This window comes from Trifolium pratense, linkage group LG2 (genome assembly GCF_020283565.1).
Source record: "Trifolium pratense cultivar HEN17-A07 linkage group LG2, ARS_RC_1.1, whole genome shotgun sequence".
NCBI lineage: Eukaryota > Viridiplantae > Streptophyta > Magnoliopsida > Fabales > Fabaceae > Trifolium > Trifolium pratense.
Genome location: NC_060060.1, coordinates 11710298 through 11727547, shown reverse-complemented (window position 1 = coordinate 11727547; position 17250 = coordinate 11710298). Strand labels below are relative to the sequence as shown.

The 17250-nt window shown below is 31.8% G+C and overlaps 1 protein-coding gene and 1 long non-coding RNA gene across 2 annotated transcripts; both read right to left on the bottom strand.

The window, feature by feature from the left end:
• Positions 1-2824: 2824 nt before the first annotated feature.
• Positions 2825-4841, bottom strand: LOC123910317. The gene is made up of 2 exons (XR_006810189.1): positions 4568-4841; positions 2825-4478 (listed from the first exon to the last, which is right to left on the bottom strand). It is a non-coding gene; the product is annotated as an uncharacterized LOC123910317 (long non-coding RNA).
• Positions 4842-10374: 5533 nt separating this feature from the next.
• LOC123908048 (succinate dehydrogenase [ubiquinone] flavoprotein subunit 1, mitochondrial) lies at positions 10375-16808 on the bottom strand. The gene is made up of 16 exons (XM_045958553.1): positions 16381-16808; positions 16071-16238; positions 15303-15390; positions 14872-15018; positions 14645-14785; positions 14299-14384; positions 14117-14209; positions 13956-14019; positions 13695-13838; positions 13162-13349; positions 12231-12405; positions 11977-12147; positions 11815-11884; positions 11597-11717; positions 11476-11513; positions 10375-10703 (listed from the first exon to the last, which is right to left on the bottom strand). Exons 1-16 carry the CDS (start codon positions 16471-16473, stop codon positions 10601-10603), a joined length of 1890 nt encoding a protein of 629 aa, XP_045814509.1. The 5' UTR covers positions 16474-16808; the 3' UTR covers positions 10375-10600.
• Between the last annotated feature and the right edge of the window lie 442 nt (positions 16809-17250).

Genomic DNA, 17250 nt, shown 5'->3' with positions numbered 1-17250 from the left:
TACACCACAAGTTCAATAAATTTTTTCCACATTTATCTCCTTAACATGTGCCCTTAAGGGCGCAAGTTAACATTCTCCTACTTATAATATACTAGTCAAATCTCTCACTATTAGATCAAACTTAGTGACTTAATCATTTTTAAATTTTGATCATTTTCAACCCAGTTGATACCTAATAGCTACCAAAAAGATATTATTAGAAAGACCGAAATTCAAAAAGTATAAAATGAAAGGAAAGTGAAATGAAAAAAAGTAAGTGGAAAGAAAGTTGATAATTTTATTGTTTGGTATTATTAAAAGTGAAAGGAAAGAAAGGCATGTATATTTAATAAATAAAATAAACACCCTTATACATATATATATATATATATATATATATATATATATATATATATATATATATATATATATATATATATATATGTGCTAGTGTATAATTATATCAATATGTAGAAAGGGGCTATAATGTATTTTGAACCAAAAAATTGTCTACTCAATTTCTTATCGTATTTGAGGGGAAAGAATATTTAATGTGGAACCATATATGTCCCTTTCTTTCCTTTGCCACTATCTTTTGGTCCAAAAGAGGGAAAATTCTTTAACAAGACTTTCGGACTGTTTGTTTCAAATTTTTCATCAAAAAAATCTATTTTTTTATTTACTTGTGTTTGTTTCATATTTTTTCAAAAAATACTTTAGTAAAAAAATCATTTTTTTCATCAATGAGAATTTATTTTCAATAGCTTTTATCAAAATCCATTTTTTTTATCATTAATCATCCTTCACTATCTTAAAAAAATAGATTTTAATGATTGTAAACAAACGGCAAATAACTTTAGATTTTTTTTAAAATCTCTAAAAAAAAAAAAGATTTTCTTGAAAAAAAAAAATTCCAAAAAAAACCATTTTTTTTTAAATCTCAAAACCATTTTTTTTTAAATCTCAACCAAATAGACTCTTTAAGTGCTGCAACATGCATTGACAGCAAAGAAAAAAAAAACAAAAATTACATAACATTTTTAATAAATTATACTTATTATAGCTGAAAATTAATCTATTGGTAAATAAAAAAAAAAAACTTATCTACTAATATTCATTAATATCATTATCAACTTGAATATAAGAAATTGTATATCCTGAAAATATAAAAACATTAATTAGAGAATAATGTAACACAATGTGAAAATGATATGAATCCAACAAGAAAACTACAGATCTGGGTGGATTCGAACCACCACATCTCAGAGCTATAAAGCTCAAAGCGCTCTACCATTTGAGCTACAGATCTTTCAAATATGAGTTAGAAGATGACTTCCATACAATATTGTGATTCTTAAATTCGCTAACAATTTTTTTTTTTCAAAACAAAACTACCTCCATTCACTAACAAAAATGATCGGGTTTTATATTGTTTATCTATAATAGAAGAGTTTAAAATTAATTAAACGACTTGGGATTTATAGTTAAAAAATCCTCTGGTTAAAGATAAATCGCAGGATAAACCATGTACAATAAAGTTGATAAATATTACAACTAAATCAAATTTTCAGCATATACAAAACCACTGTCACTAGACTTCTTTGTACAAGACTTGCTGTATAAAATGGGCACAAAAAAAAAACCAAGTAACAGGAGAAAATTAAACGAAAAGAAAATTAATATAAATGACTTCCAATTAATATCATGCAACTAATTTTTCAAAAAAAATTTTAAAAAAAAAATTTGCTAACATTATTATTATGTGATAATTAAAAAAACATCACGCAAAGTTTTTTTTATAGAAATATATTGCAAAAATGAATTTTTGATGATTAAAAGTAAATAGTAATTAAAAGCCTAAAAACAACCATTATTCTAAAACAAAATTCGTTTTTCTATGCTACATAAAAGAGGGGGCAAAGTTCCTATAAAACAAAATTCTAAAATCCACAATCTTGCTAATATTTTATCATATCGGTTCAATTATAACACGGAAAATCACAGTTAATTAAAAGTTCATGTAAATGCAGGAGAAAACAGAATTTCATGAATTCCAGAATAAAGTATATTGAAAAATATAATAGTAAACTAATTATAAAATAGTTTTAATCCACAATCTTGCGAATATTTTATCATATCGGTTCAATTATAATACGGAAAATCACAGTTAATTAAAAGTTCATGTAAATGCAGGAGAAAACAGAATTTCATGAATTCCAGAATAAAGTATATTGAAAAATATAATAGTAAACTAATTATAAAATATATTAAAAATGTATATTGATGTACAGTAATGAATAAAAACACTTTGAAAAATAGAAAATTAAAGAGTAAACCACCAAGTTAGGGACTCTGGAAAACATTTAGGTCCCTGACTTTAATAATTAGAAGACTACTCATTAAGAGACTTACTTAAGAGTGTATTTAGAGTCACCGACTGATTTGTAGATTTACTCAAGGTTACATCTTTTACCTAAGAAATTAGGTCAAACAATAAATATAAATTAAATATTTTTGGATTAATCAAAAATCAATCTAAAATTTCATTTCCTCAAGACTAAAATTTTTTAAGCTGCAAGTCATACTAAGTTTTCAAAAATGAAGCAATTTTCAATAATAAATAATATATAATAACAATAATAGTAATCTGGTACAAATCAAACCAATGAGTTGTTTTGAACAAAACTCAACTAAAGAATAAAGGTACTCAACAAATATTGTCACAACCAGTTTAGAGCTTTATTTCCACTAAAATTAGTCCAATGAGTTAAATTCCATCCTGAATATCAATTAATATGTTATATCACTATATTATATAAATAAGGAAATAAATACGAAATTAAAATAAACTGAATAATCCAAAGATCATATTATGTTAGGCGGACAATACAACAGGATTAATCATTGGGACATAACATCAATTAAAAAGCTTATAAAGAACTATAAAACATAGAAGTATGTATGTAATGCATTACTGAATTATTTAATTATACTGAAGAAACAGTTCGTTTCATTGCTTATCATAAAATATGGAACCGAAGTCATCTTCACCTTAATGAATGATGAGGATGATCTAACAGAAGACTTGATATCACAGCATTGCTTCAATGAAATTAAGACCAGTTGCATCTTCATGATCCTCTGATATACAACACACTCCTCTTGCTGGAAGACAATCTTAGTCCAAGATTATCCAAAATAACGGATCCATTTACAGAGCTAAATTGCTGACAACAGATTCTCACAATTCTCGAGATTGGAACTATCACTGCACTATAGAATTACAATACAATTGTTCACAGCCGAAGCTGAAACTCCGTTTTACATTTGTTATGTTACAAAAGCAACAGCTGATTAACATGACTGGGCAGATCAAATGAGATTAACCACTGGTAGTAATATTCATAAGTATAATACTTGAAAGAAACCAAGTAAATAATATAACTTGATAATATAATAACAAATTAGGGACCAAATTAAATTCGACCAAATTAATTAGCACAATTGATCATGTAGAAGATTGCTGATGAACCATAAGCGAAAGCTGAATAATAATAATATTGTTCAAACAACAAACGTGTCGATATGGGTTGATTCAAAGGGAGCCAATTGGATTTGAAATGTCTGACTTGATTTTAAGGAAGTTAAGTTGGATTTGAAATGTCTGATACTTTGAACAAAAGATAATTTAGACTTGAAGAAAACCTATGAAACATTTGTGATGATCTAATAAATTTCAATTAGAACTAATTTTAGCTGCATGATTAATTACTTCTAAATTTAAATCAATAATAATTAATTCGAATGAAATTCGATAGATGATACCTTGTTATGTAGTAGTTGAAAATCTTCGATGAATCCATCCCGTGCAGAGTATTGGAACGTAGATAGTAGCGCAAGATACGTAATAATAAAGAGGCATAATGAAAAGTAGCAAGGCAAGGCAACACCACACACAGGGGAAAGAGATCCCGGGCAAAAATCCCCGTGCGATCTCCTCCCAAAAACCAACGAAACTTTTTTTTTATTATTTTTTTTGACCTGCCAAGCAAGCGCACCTGACATGGCAAAGGTCGGATGACAAGATCAGTCAGGATTTAATCCTCAACACACTCAGCGTGCCGAGGCATATAATCCTGATACATCCTACATCCATATTATATTTTACCCTACCCGTAACTCTCAATCATCATATACAATAATACAATTTGAGATTTGCAACATCTTTGAATACGAATTCACCATCAACATCAATAGCTTGTATATCAGAAGCCGATGCATCCATAATTATAACCATCAAGGTGAAATCTCCATAATTCAACAATTCAACGCCGGATCTACGATCTGTTCAACGATCTACCGCCATACCTGCAAAAAATAGCTTCAAAGCTTCGATTTAGGAAAGAACAATTGACTTTTCTATGAACAGACTCCAGAAACTATGTCGAACGTGAAGATCGCACCTCTGCAACGTAGATCGGACCGGCGAAGTTTCAGATCTAAATGAAAACAGAATATCAGAATAAATAACGGTTAACAATATCAAGAACTTAAAAGAGAAACATAACCGATCGAAAACCGGTCATACCTCGATGAAAACACCATCGGCGTGTAGATCGTCATCCGATCTATACAGATCTGGTATCGATCGAGGTTAGAAAGAGGAGTTTCTAACGAGATCTGGAATAGATTGATAGGAGAAGGACGAAGAAAGATGAAACCCTTGAAGGTTGTGAACGATATAACTTTGGGGTTCTCAACCCTATCTTTTATAATGGGTTTTGGTGGAATGAACGGTTGATAGTTGTATTGACGGTGGAGATTAGGTGACGTGTAGCGTTAGGTGCGGCAATTTTTAGGGTAGGGTTGAAATTGTTTATCAGCTGTCACGTTTAAAATAATACTAGGGGCAATTTTGTCAATTGATAGCGTCATGGCGGTTTGGTGTGTTGCCCTACAAATACGGCATTGATGGGCTGGCTGGACAATGGACATAATAGAACAATATAATTAATCATGCTTAAAAAAAAACAATATAATCAATCATGCTTAAAAAAAAACCAATATAATTAGTCACCAAAAAAAAAAAAAAGAACAATTCAACTTTGAACTTTGCGTGCTCATCACATGAATTGCGTTGAGATTTCTTCTAGAAACTATAAAATAAAAAAGATTTGAAAAATAATGTTTTTGTTTTTAATTATCACCTTTTAAAATTAAAATTAGAGGTGAGAAAATATTATTGACCCGATGTAAAAATAAATAAATTATTGATGGTGCTGTGGTATTTCCTCCGGTACTATATATAGGTAGAGCTGTTAAAGGGCCCGGCTCGGTCCGGCCTGGCCCGGTCAAATAAAGGGGCCGGCCCAGTCTGGCCAGTTAATTTCATGGTCCGCCCCGCTTAGTTCGGCCCGATAAGCAAAAGCCTGCTTGGCCCGATGGGCCGGCCCACTAATTTTCATAATATTTTTTTTAAAAAAAAAAACATATTCTACTAAATTTATGTTATATTTCTCAACTAAATCTTCAAGAAGGTAATTCATATCCATATATTTCCTCAAATAATCTCCCAAACAACAATATCTTCCTCTTTATCCTAATCAAACAAACAAATAAATCTCTAACAAATAATCTCATTCTAATCCAATAAGTTTTTTGTCATATTATTATTATTACAACCCAAAAAAAATTCCAAGTTTTATATCTTTCATTCATCCATTGTAATTTAAGTAAAAAAAAAAAACAAAAATATAGAAAGAATATAAAATAAATACAATAAAAAGATGATGGGCTTAAAATAACCATATTCCAAGTTGTATATCCTTTGTTGTAATTGCACAAAAAAAATTAAAAAAAATATAAAAAGATGATATGCTTAAAAATAGGAATAAAACAGATTATAGATAGGAACAAAACACAAATAATAACAATAAAACAACAAAAATAATTAAAAAAATTATATATGAATTTATGCATAAAAATAGGACCAAAATATAACAATAAAAAGAATATAAAAAAATTTCAAATATTTTTTTTAATTCTTTAAGGGGCCGGCCCAAAATTTTGTGGGCCGGCCCATGAAAAAGCCTGACCCGATAAGGTCCGGTCCGATAAGGCCCAGCCCCTTTTTATGAAGTCCGGCCCGTGTAAAAGGATAGGGCTAATGGGCCGGTCCGATAGCTCGGCCCTTTTTGACAGCTCTATATATAGGAATGTTAGAGATATCAATTTCATCTGTAAATGGATTCCCTTGAAAATTGTTGTGTTTGAGGACTAGATGGGAATTTTTCCCATAGAGGAGAAAGTTCCTCGATAGAGGTTTGGGGACGAGGATGAGATTTTATCCCTGTCCCGCGGAGACTCTGTCCCCCGAAAAATTTATTAAAATAATATTTATTAATGTAAACTTTTTTTTTTTTTGGAATACAAGAGGGCCGAAGCCCGACAAATGTAAACTTAAGTACTTTATAATTTTTTTTTTCACCACCAGTTTAATCTGGTTTGTGAGTCAGTTCTGACATCAAGTAGTTTCAGCCCCCTCCAGATCGCAGTTGCGGGGGATCGAACCGCGGTTCTTCCTACCAAGTTCAACGCCATTCACCACTGAACCAACTAACGATGAATATTTTTAATTATATTTTGATACAATGTGTATATACATTTATTTATATATGACATTTATTTTTATCACAAGACTCACAATAATATTTTAACTTTTTAATTTATTTTGTAATTAAATTTTACCTTCTTTCTTTACGACTAGTTTTATTGAAAATAATATACCTTTTTTAAGGTTTATTGATTTCTGCAGGAATTGTGAGGATGATGATGGGATGAAGGAATAATACTCTCCGAAACTGGAAATGGAGAACATTTTATATGGTGGGGCAATGAGTGGTAAAGTACCCCGCTCAATCCCCGCCTCGTTGACATCCATAAGGAAGGTGCAATGGCTGAATCAACAATGACAAAAATGAAAAGATTAGTCTATTTTCTCTCTCTTTCTTCGCATGCCACAAGAGAAGCGAAAAAAGTTGTAGGCTGCACAATTTTTTGGCTTCTCTCGAAGTTCTCTCTTTTCAACTTCGCTTAATTTGTTCATAAAAGAATCCACCAATTATTACTTACTTTCATTGGAGGATGAGCCACAAAGGGCATGCAAAAGAAAGAAAAAAAATTATAGACAAAGTTGTGTTCTTATTTGTAGTAGCTAAATCCAGGATCGATAATGAAAGAAATGAGACACTCTTTAAAAAGATTGAAATGTTTCACTTTGTGAATGAGCAACTAGCAAAAAGGAGTAGGGTCAATATAGTGATTGAGACACTAGCTAGACAAAAAGCCCATAAAATTTGCCATAAGAGAGGTAAATAAGATGTTCCTGGTTTTTAGTAAAAATAAAGTTCCTAGTTAATCATATTTTACTGCCCATCGAGAGGGTATGCCGAAAGGAAGTTACAGGGAAGACAATATATTCATTTGCAAGACAATACAAAGTCTCATACTCTCATGTTGATAAAGATGATGCGATTTTATTCAAACAACAAATGAACATGGACGAGACATTCAATTGACTTGTCAACCACCAAATTCTCCCGATTTAAATATTTTGGATATATGATATGATTTTTTAATGTCATTCAAGTTTTATGGCATAAGAAATCTACAAAATCAGTTGATGATCTTATAAGGCAATAGAAAATTCATTTGATGCATTTTCTACAACATAATCGAATCAAATTTTTACGACTCTTCAATCATGTATGATTGAAATAATGAAGGTCAATGGATTATACAAGTATAAAACTCCATGTTATGTACAACCAAGGTGAATTATCAAGTCATTTGTGATTCATCATTAATTCAAAAGGTCACCCAATATATTTGAAAATGTAAATGCTTCTTAATTACGAGGATGACTATAAGTTTTCCAATGTTTTGGCAGAATTTTGAAAAGCGATATTGAGAAGCTTATCACGATGACGGTTATAACGATCTGTTGGAATTAATTTAATATTAATCATATAAGACATGCTCAACGATAAAGATTAAACATATAATCTTACTTTAATGCGGAAGCCAAATAGACATACGAACATGTATATAAACTAGGATCTACGACATGTTGATTTATCAAAGATCAACATTAGAAATACCTGGATAGAAGAATCCATTAGAGACTAACCGTTGGTGTGACACGTAGCACTCCTGAAACACAAAGAGAGATATCAGATGACGAGCACCTATTAGCTTGTGGTTCTTCCTCAACCGGGACTCCTTATGCCCTGAGCTCTCTTCAGATGGTGAGAAGAGGCGATATGCGGTGTGTCCGGTATATTGGGGACCGTAGCCTATATATAGTGTGATGGCCAATTAGGGTTCCCATTATTCCGAAATGGGTCATCCTGACATCCACTCATATTAAGCTCATATCCAATTAATTAATTAATTCTAAATAGAAATCTGATTAATCTTTTAACTTTATTTGATCACTTAATCAATTAAGGTTCCTAATTGATAAATAGCTAATATAATTATATAAAGATATTTGTCCACATAATATTATTGGAATATAATAAAATATTCCAACACGATCTCGCTATATAAGCGTGAAAACTTTATCGCTAAGGCACAATTCATTCATTTTTCTATTTTTACTTCACCTTAGACTTGAACATTAATGTGTTAATATGTGATGTAAAAACATTCGTTACCGTGGAGAAAGATTTGGATAGACACAAATTTAAATAATATTTTATTTGGACGCGCACACACTAATTTAAAAATGGACAAAACTTACATGCATTTCCATACATGCATTTCTTATTTTTCCACTCACAAAGAGGTGGTTATTTGTGTTTTTTCATTTTGAAAAAATAAAAGAAAATTATTTTTTAATAAAAAAAACTAACTCTTTGTGAGAGAAAAAGTAAGAAATGCATGTATGGAAATGCACGTAAGTTTTATCCTTTAAAAATTTAAATAAAAAATAATATTATTACATCAATCAACATTATTTTATTTTTTTTCTTTAATTTTTGCTTGTTTATGTGAATGTGTCTAACACCACATATTTATATTTGTGGCTATCAAAGAATTTTCCAATAACGTGTCTTCAACTTTGAATTGAAATATTAGTTTATGCTTAATAGCTTTTGACGTGTAACATGAAAATGCAGGTCATGTACTAGATTGTACTAAGCATGTGACCAGTGGAATAGGTTGTCAAAATAATATTGATGTGTGGCAAGGCAAGTTGTACATGCATAGCGTACAAGTCATCGATTTCGTTATAACGAATACGAATTTTACAAAATTCATCGTTGAAAATTTAATTATTTTATATGTTATTGAGACCCGTTAAGATTAACGATTTATGAATTTTTATTAAATATCGTTAATCTTTATGAGACTCAATAACATATCAAATGATTTTCATTTTTTTAATGCTTGTTCAAAAAAAACATATCAAATGATTTTTAATTTTTTTTAATGTATGATCTATATAATATTAACTTTCAATCCAACGATAAATTTTGTAAAATTCGTATTCATTATAATAAAATCGGCAACTTGTGCACCATGCACCATATCATGCACTTGTGCATATTAGCAAAAGCCTTGATATGTATTATTATTACAGATCCTAATTAACCTCAGTCTCCTTGGCGATATAAGTTTCAAGATCTCAACATAGAAAAAGATGCTTCACACAATAAAAACGGTTTTAACTAATCCACGAGCTTCTTCATTTCCACGCTAACTCTCTTCCAATATTAATTCAATGATTGTTTTTACCAACAATATTAATTCAATGATAAAATTTATAATATGTAAACAAATTTACACTGTTAATAAACGACAATCGAAATCAATATATTTGATAATTTAACAGTTACTATTTGGATTGACTTACTTTGAGTTTATTTATTGACATAATTATTTTTCAACTTAACTTATAAAAACACTCATTTATTTAAACAGGTCCTAAATACAATTTAAAACATTATTAAATTACTAGTGTGATGAAATCATTTTTTCATTGCTTTTGCTGGAGTCATCATGGAAATTAACTATGACTTGTTTCTTTTGGGGATATATATGTAGGAAGATTATATGACAAGACACAAGGAAGCGAGGTGAAAGAGAAGGAAAAAGCAGGCATCAGAGCAACACCAACGCTTACGTTTTTTGTGTATGTAGTGTAGTGGTTTATGCAATATACTCATGTATCTGGTCTCTTGCAAAAATAAAAATTGCTCCTAACACAAGTTTTTCAATTGTTACATAAATAAAATTAGAATGAAACACATAAGATGCTCAACTTAACATACAGAGTACACATCGAGTCAAAAAAAAATAACATACAGAGTACACAACTATAAATAACAATTTACCAACATACAAACCGATGAAAAATTTGTATTGCTATTACTCTCTGCTGCAAATACAGAGTATTATTTGAAGATGCTGTGAGCATTAGTTAACATTGGATGACCAATGCAACAATTATCATAAAAATCACACATCTAAGACATTTTATTGAATCTTTTTTCACTTGTGAACAAGCGGAAACAATATGCCTATGCCATCCATGAGTAATAATTAGTATATTATATTAATACACACGAGCCTTAGGAGGGAATGATTCAACCTCATCATCCAATGTATTCAAATGCACTGGCCTGTAATCCAATCGGACTTTCTCGTTCTCCCAGAATCTACAAATTAATACACAAAAGCTTAGTTAACAAATTCAACTTGCACAACTTTATCTCCTCAATTGAGTCATTGAACACCCAAATCAAAATCAACTTTTGTGCGTTAGCACCAACACACATTAAACAGCTTAAATAGTTGGCTTTTTTCGGTTGAATCAAAGCCTTTATGGGTCATAGTAAAACAGTTTGATTCTTTTACGCGGAGATATTTCTCATATTTAGTTTGAAACATCACTAATTAAAATAGTTGGATTATCTCAATTCCATCCATAACATGAATAGTTATATTATCAGAAAAAATGATAGAATCCTCATTCTATTTCACCAATCCACTAATTCGGCTTCAAAGTTGTATTTTAGTCACAACCTTGCACCAACTCAGGCTCAACCGGGACAGGCCAAAAAAATTGGTTGGTACAAATTGGGTCAAACAATAGTCATGAAAACATTCATTTTCATTTCATTCCCACTCCATCAAAACAAAAACACGACCCAAAAGTATGAAGTTTCTTGCTGGAAATAAGCAACTCAATTTCAACACTACACTAAAGTAACTATTTCGTAAGCAGAGGATATAAGGCTCATTTGGTGGTTTGAGTGGAGTGATAAGGAAGTCAATGGTTTGAACTCCACACCCAACATAATACTAACTAACTATACCAACATTTGTTTTTTTATTTTTGACCGTAACTATACTAACATATGTTGTTAAAAATAAAAATTGTAAAAAGCAAACCTAAAGTCATAACTGTATTAATGGAACATGACTTACCCCAATGTGTGTTTCATCCATTTCTCATCATCTCTTTTCTGTAGAATCCAACACAAGATATTCAGTTACCATGTTCATATCAATGGTATGAAATTTGCACATTAAGGGGGGAAAAACTAACCGTGAAGTCCTCACGGGCATGAGCCCCTCTACTCTCTTTCCTAGCTTCTGCAGAGTGCATTGTGATGCAGGCATTTATCAAAAGATTTTCCAACTCAATAGTCTCGATCAAGTCCGAATTCCTGTAAATATACAGATTAAAAACAATATACTTGTAAAATGAACAGGCAGATTCCTTGAAATATTAGGGATATTCAACATTTTCTAAAAAGGATTTACCAGATTAAACTTCGGTCCTCAACCTTGACATCATGGAAACTCTCCCACGTTTTATCAATTAATTGACAACCTGTTACAAAATCAGCAAAGGTAAAACACACACTTGGTAAAAGAAAAGAAAATGGTTGCATAATAAAGTAATATTGGCGAAAACTAGATTACCTTCTTCTAATGTTTCTTGTGTACGGAATACAGCAGCATTATTTTGCATTACTCGTTGCATATTCAACCGAATTTTTGAAGTAGGTAATGATCCATTTGAATTTCTCAATTTGTCCAGCCAAGCAATCGTTTTCTGGCCAGCATCCTTCTCTAAAGGCTTTTGTTTCTCTCCTGTAACATGGATAACATATGCATTGTTATCACACTAATTTTAGTGGGCACCATCCATTTCAATAACGGGAAAAGAGTCTTGCCTGGCTTATTAATTTCTGCAACTCTATTTGCACAAGCTCTACCAAAAACAACAATATCCAAAAGTGAATTTGCACCAAGTCTGTTGGCGCCATGAACTGATGCACAGGCTGCTTCCCCAGCAGCCATCAATCCAGGAACTAATGCATCTGGATCATCACCTTTAATGGTAACTACCTGCATATTGAAGCACATCAGTTCATAGTTTTCAATTTTATTTTGTCTTTTCCAAATAAAAAAGAAAAAGAAATAAATATAAAGAACAAGATTGCAATTTCTGTGCTTACTGGAAACATCATAGAATAAATCTTCCAACCCATTAATCTAAAAAACTAGTCAAGTTTACTATTTGTGATGTGATGTAGATGATTACAGAGAACACCCATTGTCAGTGATGTTTTGAATTTGGCGCAGTAATTGACACTACCAGTCTACCACCAAGTTATACTGTATTTGCAACTTACTGACGTGATGATTCTTTTCTCATTAAAACACAAAATGTACCCAGACCTTGCCATCATGGTATTTTATTTATAGAATAATATTAGATGATCATTTAAACAAATTCAATCTACTTTAGCTCCATACTATTCATATAGGGGTGTCAGTGTGCAACTGCAAAATGACTATATTAAAATTTTGGCTTGAAAACAAAACCAAAAAATTACTATTAATTATGTTCTACATTCTCTTGCTCATATATTATGCATGTTCAGAGCTGTGCAGCGTGCAAATACAGATGAGAGAAAAGTAAGCATAAAGCACTAATTCATCAAGTGATCAATATCAGTGATAGTTTTGATATAAGAAATTTAATCTTAACAGGATGGTGTGATTAATCAACCTTGGTTTTTAATCTTTTCTTCATTACTTTATATTTTTAAGTCTTTCAATTGGAAGTTTTACTTCAAAGTGGTTGTTTAAACTTGATACCTCTCCATGATGATTTGTGGGAATACCACCCATGTTATAATGCACAGTTGGCAAAACAGGAATGGGTTCCTTTGTAACATCCACTCCAGCAAAAATAGCAGCAGTTTCAGAGATACCAGGAAGTCTCTCCTTGAGCACATCTGGGGGTAGATGATTCAAGTGTAGATAGATGTGATCCTTCAGGGGTCCTGCAAAAGATTTCCACTTAATAACAACTTACATAAAAATACAGTGTCAACCTGTCCAACGTGACTGGGAAAACAGTACTTTTATTTATTTCTGATGTACAAAATAGAGTTCACTATCAACGATGACAACAACCGTAATGTACCACCGCGTGAACCAAATGACACAGTCATAATGCACTACCATAAATCAAGTACCACTTAATTCCAAATCCTTCTTAAAGGACACCATAGCATGAACGCTGTCTACTATTGAACAATTCTTCAACAATCTAATAGCATTCTAACTTCTTATACATAAACTCTATGAATACATGGATTGGACATATCAATGAAAAGCACACATACCTACACCGCGACCTTCCCGGATCTCCATGGTCATCGATCTTGAAACTACATCTCTGGATGCAAGATCCTTGGCTGTAGGAGCATATCGTTCCATAAATCGCTCCCCCTCGCTATTCCTAAGAATTCCACCTTCACCACGAGAACCTAAAATGTCCAAAATAGAAATGAAAAAAGTTATATTCCAATTTTACTGGACAAAGTGTCTTGTGAGGTGCAACCAAAGGCAAGCCCAAATTTGCAAATAAAACTTATACTACCAACCTTCTGTTATAAGGCAACCTGCTCCATATATACCCGTTGGGTGAAATTGCACAAACTCTAAATCCTACATAATTTAAGATAAAAGCATATAAACATAAAAGAATCGTTCCATAGGATATCATCTTATTATTAAAAAGCACCAAATTTTAAAGAATAAAAACCTCAAGCCCGATCCCAGCACGTGCAGCCATGGCATTGCCATCTCCAGTGCATGTATGTGCTGAGGTTGCTGAGAAGTACGCTCTACCATAACCCTGGCACAGAATAAAAGATCTCACTAATCCATAACAAGCAAGTATAACAAAAACTTCAATGACAAACATCCACAGAAAAATCATATTACCCCTGTGGCCAAAATTGTTGAAGCAGCTTGGAACCGATGTAGTGTGCCGTCCTCCATATTTAAGGCTATTACTCCTTGGCAACTACCTACACATCCAATATGGAAATTAGTTAACATAATCAATATCTATGAAACAGACACATATTTTTCTTTTTCTCTTTTTCACCATTGTAACATGTTTGATAAAGCAATTGGCATACCGAACATAATATATAATCTGTAGACAACACGTAATTCTATTTATGTGAAGAAACTGCTTATAAATGGCAATAAAACCTGAGACCTTGCTATTAGCGAAATTTGATGCAAATTAAGTGAAAGCACAATGTTTCCTGCAACAACTTACCATCGCTGTTCATTAAAAGATCCAAGGCAAAATATTCCACAAAAAACTGTGTATTGTGTCTCATAGCCTGGCCATAGAGAGTATGCAATAAAGCATGCCCAGTTCGATCAGCAGCGCATGCACAACGGTAAGCTTGACCACCTGTATTGTAGCCATAAATAGAGGCCCAGATCAGGTCACTTCTCAAAAGAAAAAACAGACAACCCTGCTGCAAAACCTGAATATACCTTTTCCAAAGTTTAAGCTTTGACCACCAAATGCACGCTGGTATATTTTTCCCTCCTCTGTTCGAGAAAAAGGCAATCCGTAATTCTCTAGTTCAATAACCGCTTTTGGTGCTTCCCTACACATATATTGGATGGCATCCTGATCTCCTGTAGATTATAGAGCTTGCATCAAGAGCATGAAAGATGATAACATTCCAAAAGAAAAATCTCAGTTCATGTATGCTCAGCTGCTGAAGGCTCGGAAAATTTCCAAAGCATCCTTTTACGTATACAACCACAGGCACAGGACATATTATGTTCGTCAAAGATAAATAATTTTAAATGAATATCTACATGCAAGGATATTTGCAACAATGAACACTTACCTTATAATTTATTCATATTGTATGATATATAATGAAAAATAATTCAAAGGTTGACTGAGTTTATACCTAGCCAATCACTTCCTTTGACAGTGTCATACATGTGCCACCTCCAGTCATCTTCAGTCATATTTCCCAATGCAGCATTTATGCCACCCTAAACATAATTTTTATTCTCATATGAGTTAGCATTGCCATCACATCAAGGGAAAAAAAAATCTTGACTCATGATGTCCACTTAATATAATTAATATACTTTTTATTTCACAACTAACTGTATGAACAGACAAAAACAAGAGTCTAAGAGAAAATCTCTAACTTAATATTTTTTATCAAAACATAAAGTCGACAGAGAGCTATTGAGAAAAACCTAAGTCCTACATAGGATAAAGATAAGGCCTGAACTTAGTTTATAAAAAGTGGCACCACTCATCTTATAAGCTGATTTTGTAAGATAGAGTTAAGCCAAACCCAAATCCTAATATGGTATAAGAGCCTATCAACCCGAGCCACCTACCATTTATTTATATCCACGCACCAAGCCCAATAGTGATGGGTGTGAGAGGTGTATTGAAAAAAACCGAAGTCTTACATAGGATAAAGATAAGACCTAAAATGAGTTTATAAAGAATGACACCCCACACCTTACAAGCCGGTTTTTGTAAGAATGAGTTGAGCCAAACATAAAAACCTAATAAGAGCTGATCAAATCCTTATTTTTTATAAATTTCATGTCTCACAAAGTAGTAATGGTAAATACAAGTCTATAACAGAACATAGAACAAATAGCCATATTAATAAAAAAAAAAACTAACTATTAAACAATATATCATATACCTGAGCTGCAACAGTGTGTGAACGAGTTGGAAAAAGCTTGGTAATACATGCAGTATTGAATCCATGTTCTGAGAGACCAATAGCAGCTCTTAATCCAGCACCACCAGCACCAACCACAACTGCATCATAAGTATGATCTACAACGGTGTAAGACGAATTTACACCACTCTGCGCACAATAAACAAAAAACGATTTAACATCAATAAAATTACTCAACCCTATAATCAATCAATCAAACAACAAAAACTGAATTAAACGAATCGAATTAAAGTAATGTAAAATGATGGAAGAAATCGGAAAGGATTCGTACGGAGAAGAATCTAGAAAGATGAGATCCGATAGAGTGATTGGATCTGTTGTTAGAAGATGGAACGCGAAGGCCACGAGCGACGCAACGCCACATTTTTTGGAAGTAAAGAGAGTGTTTGTATTTGTTTTGATTTGATTTTTGGTGATTCTGGCTCTATGTGCGTGTTTTCTTCTTTTTGCTCTGCTTTTTATATTGTTGTTGTGACTGACTTGTGAGAAAGAATTGTTGTGGTGGCTTCACGAAATGAGAAGAGAAATAATGGTTTAATTACAAACACGTCGCTCGAGGGTTAGATGAAGGAGAATCTAATTTCACTTTGATTAATCAATGGTGTAAAATAAATGGTTACTTGATTAATTCAATCTCATATAAAATTCCTTTCAACTAAATTTTCATATGTCTGTCATTTTATTTATTTTTTTGTTTAATTTGAAAATATTTTCAACAAATTCCTAAAGGTGTAAATCAAGATCATGAGTTTCACAGTAATAGGTAGGTGCTTGGATCAGCTTCGTGTTGGCGATAGGGGCGTCTCCGAGTTTTAGGAGGCTCTGTGCAAAATATAAAAGTGGCTCCTTAATAAAAAAAAATAAAAAAATTATCGATTTAAAATGCATATAATAAAAAAAAAAACATTCTTGTAAACATATAAATTATCAATATTAAATCTTACATTAAATTAAATGGAACAAGAAATACAAAATAATTATCTTTGAATATAACGTCAAAAAGGTCCTTCAAAAAAAAAAAAAACGTCAAAAAGGAACATCATAATCTAAGATTAAATTTTATGCAAAGATTAAAATGGACTAGAACTATATTTACGAGTATAGATAACTAATATATTGATACTCATGATATTTATGAACA